We start from the raw sequence: 5,249 nt of genomic DNA, 5'->3' as shown, positions 1-5,249 counted from the left end.
ACGTGGTATATGAATCACACACCCCAACGATGGACGTAGTTTAGATCCTCCCGACCGACATTGATTCATTCCCCCCATTACAAATCTGAATCTGCTCGCTCTCGTTTCCCCCGAAATCCGAAATCTCCGCCGACTCTATTGGCCCCCCCACCCTCCATCCTCGCGAGCGCCGACCGCCGACCGCCAATGCGGCTCCGGGACCTCCTCCTCGCCACCTTCCTCCTCCTCTTCTTCCTCCTCCTCTTCACCCCGTGGCGCCCCACCTCCGTCGCCCCCTCCGCCCGCCGGCCGGCGCTCGCCGCCGCCGCGGTGGAGTCCGGCGGATTCTACCCGCGCCGCATCGGGTCGTGCCCCGCCGGCTACGTGGACCACATGCCGTGCGAAGATCCGCGGCGGAGCAGCCAGCTCAGCCGGGAGATGAACTACTACCGCGAGCGGCATTGCCCGCCGCCGGAGGAGACGCCGCTCTGCCTCGTTCCCCCGCCGGACGGCTACAAGGTCCCGGTCCGTTGGCCCGAGAGCTTGAATAAGGTATCTTTTCAATGGATTGCTCGTTTCGAAGCTTAAGCCATTGAATCGGGAGTGTAAGTTGCTTGAAATTATTTGTCGACGAATAGCCCTTTGATTGGTGGCGTGACGTGCGATAGCAAGATGAGTTATTCTCGTGTATTAGATAGAGCATGGTTTAGTTTTTAAAAGCTTCAGCATCGAGAGTGTCAGTAACTGTTTGATTTTCCTTCTGTTTAAGTGGCTTGATGCAGCTTGTCATTGTGGCTGTGTACTGTTAGATATAATGAGAGAATACAGCTTAAGGTGTTTTAATGTTACCCTGTGAAGCTTCAGCTTCAGTTTTTAATAAGCTCATCTAGAGTGGGTTATGCAAAAACAAATATAGTCAAGGGGGAAGTTAAACAGTTTTCATTTTTCATTTGAGTTGCTTAGGCCGGCCGTGTTTGAGGATTGGTATTATTAGGTAGAACAGTTGCATAAGTGTCGTGAGTACCGGTCTGTGGACTAGAGATATGTGAAATATTAACTGATAAGTGTTCAAGATGGATAAGAACCCATTTAAAGGTCTCATGCCTCATGTCTATTGTTTTGGTTTTGACCCCATAACTGCTCGTGCTTTATTAGGTGGTCAAACTTAAAATGGTATTATAGGTTTGTGCATATCCGTGATCAGAACTGATAAAGTTTTAATGCGAAATCGCCCGCTCATCAATGATCCTCACTTTAGATTCCGAATGACATTGCTCTTCACAATCCGGCATCCCGAAACGTGTCACACGTATCTGATATGATCATCCCGTGCTTCTTAGATGGATTGTGGAATAAGTTGATTCTCGATCTACTTTACCACATGCTTTGTGTTTGTTGGACATGTGTAGCTATGGCTGTTTTGTGCTGTCGTCTTATTTGTAGATTTGGCACAGCAATATGCCATATAACAAAATTGCAGACCGAAAAGGTCACCAGGGATGGATGAAAATAGAAGGACCTCATTTCATTTTCCCCGGTGGTGGTACAATGTTTCCAGATGGAGCAGGAAACTATCTTGAAAAGCTTAAACAGTATGTTCCATTAACTGGGGGAGTGCTACGGACTGCCCTTGACATGGGATGTGGGGTAAGATTCATAATCTATCTTACCTTTTGCCTCTTCCGGTAGCAATTGGAGTATAAGGTGTCAGCATATTCATTTTAGGTGGCAAGCTTTGGGGGGGCTTTGTTAGCAGAAGGTATTCTTACCATGTCATTTGCACCGAGAGATTCGCACAAAGCACAGATACAGTTTGCCCTAGAAAGAGGGATTCCGGCATTTGTTGCCATGCTTGGCACTCGGAGGCTCCCATTTCCCTCCTTTTCTTTTGACCTAGTTCACTGCTCTCGATGTTTGATCCCATATACAGCCTACAGTAAGTTCTATGACATTTGAATTACCAATTTGAGCCCATTATGGTGCTTCTGGCTCCATTTCTCACTGAAGTAATGTCTTATTCGGCAGATGCTAGCTACTTCATTGAGGTAGATCGATTGCTCCGCCCAGGGGGTTATTTGGTTATCTCTGGTCCTCCTGTACAGTGGGCTAAGCAGGAAAAGGAGTGGGCAGATCTCCAAGCTGTAGCAAGAGCTTTGTGTTATGAGGTCATAGCTGTGGATCGAAACACAGCTGTTTGGAGAAAGCCTACTGGGGATTCTTGTCTTCCTAATCAAAATGAACTTGGGATTAAGTTGTGTGATGAATTCGATGACTCAAGTGTTGCATGGTAATTTTCCTGACCATGCGAATTTATGATAAGGCTATATAGTATATAAAATCTGTATATGTTGATATGAACTTGAGTCTCTCTCATTAATGAGGTTCATAGATAACAATAGTCTTTTTAAAAGCTTTTCCTTGAAGATAGCAATATTCTCTAATCATAACTTACTCTAATATGTTCTTCATTGTGCTTGTTTCGTTAACAGAAAATTAAGTTGTTTATTCTTCTTCCCATTGTAATAGGCATTCCACAAGACGAATCATGTTTTAGCTTATTCAAAGCATAAATTCTTACAAGCTGATTTTAATAAGTTCTTGGATTTGAGAGAGGCTAAAAAGTAACTATTATATGAATATAAGCTACTTCAAAGCACGCGTATGTAGCTAGTGTTTAATATGGTTGGCTGTACTCGTCGTCTCCGGATCCCACTGATACCCTCATCTATCCATCAGGCATGCATAAAAATTTCATCAGCTCTAAAAATTTGACGGCGATTTTGTGCAGGTACATCAAGTTAAAAACTTGTGTAAGCAGGACAAGCTCTGTCAAGGGTGACTATGCAGTTGGATCAATTCCAAAATGGCCAGACAGGCTTAACAGGATTCCTGTCAGGGCTGGGTTATTGGGAGGTGGGACTGATATTTTTGAGGACGACACTAGGAGGTGGACAAGAAGGGTTGATTATTATAAGAAATCCTTAAACTTGAAACTGGGAACTCCATCTGTACGCAATGTCATGGATATGAATGCATTTTTTGGAGGTTTTGCTGCAGCACTCTCATCTGATCCAGTATGGGTTATGAATGTAGTTCCTGCAGACAAGCCCTCAACTCTAAGTGCGATTTATGATAGAGGGCTAATTGGAGTCTACCATGATTGGTTAGTAATAATAGCTTGTCTTTTTGGTTATACTAAATTTACATCAGCTTTACTTTTGGCAAGTGACTACGTCAACTTTATTTAATAGTGTGAAAAGCAGTTCTGACACGGTTGATAATGAACACGAGGAAATGACTTCAAACAGAAGGGACCAAGTTGTGCATGGCATTCTTTCTGTTTTTCTCTTTGGCCAGCACATGGCATTCTATTAACTCTGTTAATTATTGTGGTCTTGTTTGTTTTTCTCAGATGTTTTTCTTTATTGGTTTATGGACTGTATTTTGGTTAGGTGTGAGGTTTACAGTAACTTTACCATAACCGCCTTTTTATTGACTTTCCCTACAACCGGTGGCTGTAGGTGTGAGCCTTTCTCAACATATCCTCGCACTTACGATTTCATCCACATTGATGGCATTGCAATGCTTATAGAACGTCAAGGCTCAAAAAGAAGAAGGTAATTTGACAGTTGGTCAATAGTTTCAATCCTACTATGCTGTCCTGTTTCATGATTTTCCTCTCGTTGGCATGTTTTATGTAACTTTATCCCATCAATTAATGACTATGCGAGACAGTAGTGAGGGACAAAGAACGCCATGAGAGAGTTTTATATTTATTTGTCTCGTTGATCATGTTGATCCTATCTTATTGCTTCTCATACACCATTGATTTTCATATTGTAAGCCTTTGAGAGGTAATAATTGGTTAAAGGGAAAGCATGGTTTTTACATGTTCCAAAATACCGATTGTCTGTATCACTATCTACGGAAACATTCCATTATTCTATAGTCTATATGTTATCTGGTTATTTTGGCATGTATAAACCCAGACAAAGTTGTCTGCTATTCTGAATCACTATTTCCATGAGCAAGACATATAAACCTCAATCTTGTTATTAGTTGGGGTATTATGTTTCCAGAAGCGCTTATTTGTTATTCTTTCTAATGGAGACTTTTGTCGTCACTGTAGATGTAGCCTCATGGATTTGATGGTCGAGATGGATAGGATATTGCGTCCAGAGGGGACAGTTATTATTCGAGACTCACCTGAAGTTATTGACAAAGTAAATTATACAGCTCATGCTGTAAGGTGGACTACGGTGATACATGAGAAAGATTCGGGATCTCCTGAAACAGAGAAGATTCTAGTCGCAACCAAAACAATTAGGGAGCTATCTTCAGAATCCCACTGACAACCCGTTCATTCTTTACACAACCTGTAATTGTGTTTATTCTTTCAATTTTGAAGCTGAGAGATTTTCTAACCTACTATCAAAGTTTTCTTTCTGCTTCCGCTGCTTTTTTTTGGTGGAGAAACGTAGGATAGACTCTGGAGAACGTGCAAGTACAAACCTATCTATTCATTTTGTAGAGAATGCACGTGCTAACAGATCTGATCTCCCCCTCAATGGCTGCGCTTTTTGCCATTACTAATGTCTACGTTTTTTTAGAATATGAATGCTACCATTGTCGTGTGAGTCTTGCCTTTTTCTTGGGGCGTTAACACGGGAGTGTAGTGTAGTCGAATGAAGCAGTATTCCATGTGTAGATCAACATGAATGATGTGGAATTGAAAAAAGATTGGTGGCTATGGATCACATTATGCAATTAATATTGCAAAGGCAATTTATAAACTGTGTTTGTTCTAGATATTTGCTATTCCAGCCACTGACCTCACCGTATCGTGTTTGGTTTTTCCAATTTGATTATCACCGTGGGAGCAGATCCGAGTTTCGGCAAATGCTGCGAGACACGGTACAGTGTTTCGAAGTAGCATGACCCCTCTAACAACCATAGCAATCTCTGGCCATTTGATGCGTCGTTAGGAAGCGATGATGGATAAAGTAGATTACTCGTATCCCGAGTCTTCCTCGCTTTTCCTTTTCAATATCGACCGCGTCTAATGGAGAACTTATGAATAGGTGTCCCGTTGTTTTGAGATCTGCTAAACTTTTACTCATATGGCCAGTTCATTCCCTCTAGCTTCCTTCACTATCTACAGTGTCCATTTCCAAAGTGCTGTTCGAGATGCAACAGTGCTTTTTCTTCATCATTCACCAGACAAGTTTCCAGCCAACTCCGTACCTGCTATTCATCCATCAACTCTCTCG

The 5,249-nt window shown here is 42.4% G+C and overlaps 1 protein-coding gene across 1 annotated transcript; it reads left to right on the top strand.

Moving 5' to 3' along the window:
• On the top strand, positions 1 to 4,616 carry LOC115678179 (probable pectin methyltransferase QUA3). The gene is made up of 7 exons (XM_030601509.2): positions 1 to 531; positions 1,423 to 1,626; positions 1,705 to 1,915; positions 2,005 to 2,266; positions 2,768 to 3,142; positions 3,501 to 3,596; positions 4,109 to 4,616. Exons 1-7 carry the CDS (start codon positions 187 to 189, stop codon positions 4,329 to 4,331), a joined length of 1,716 nt encoding a protein of 571 aa, XP_030457369.2. The 5' UTR covers positions 1 to 186; the 3' UTR covers positions 4,332 to 4,616.
• The last annotated feature ends 633 nt before the right edge of the window (positions 4,617 to 5,249 follow it).

This window comes from Syzygium oleosum, unplaced genomic scaffold, assembly GCF_021117445.2.
Source record: "Syzygium oleosum isolate NSW1041296 unplaced genomic scaffold, Sole_v2.1 Sole_v2.15, whole genome shotgun sequence".
NCBI lineage: Eukaryota > Viridiplantae > Streptophyta > Magnoliopsida > Myrtales > Myrtaceae > Syzygium > Syzygium oleosum.
This window is presented reverse-complemented; position numbering and strand designations above follow the sequence as displayed.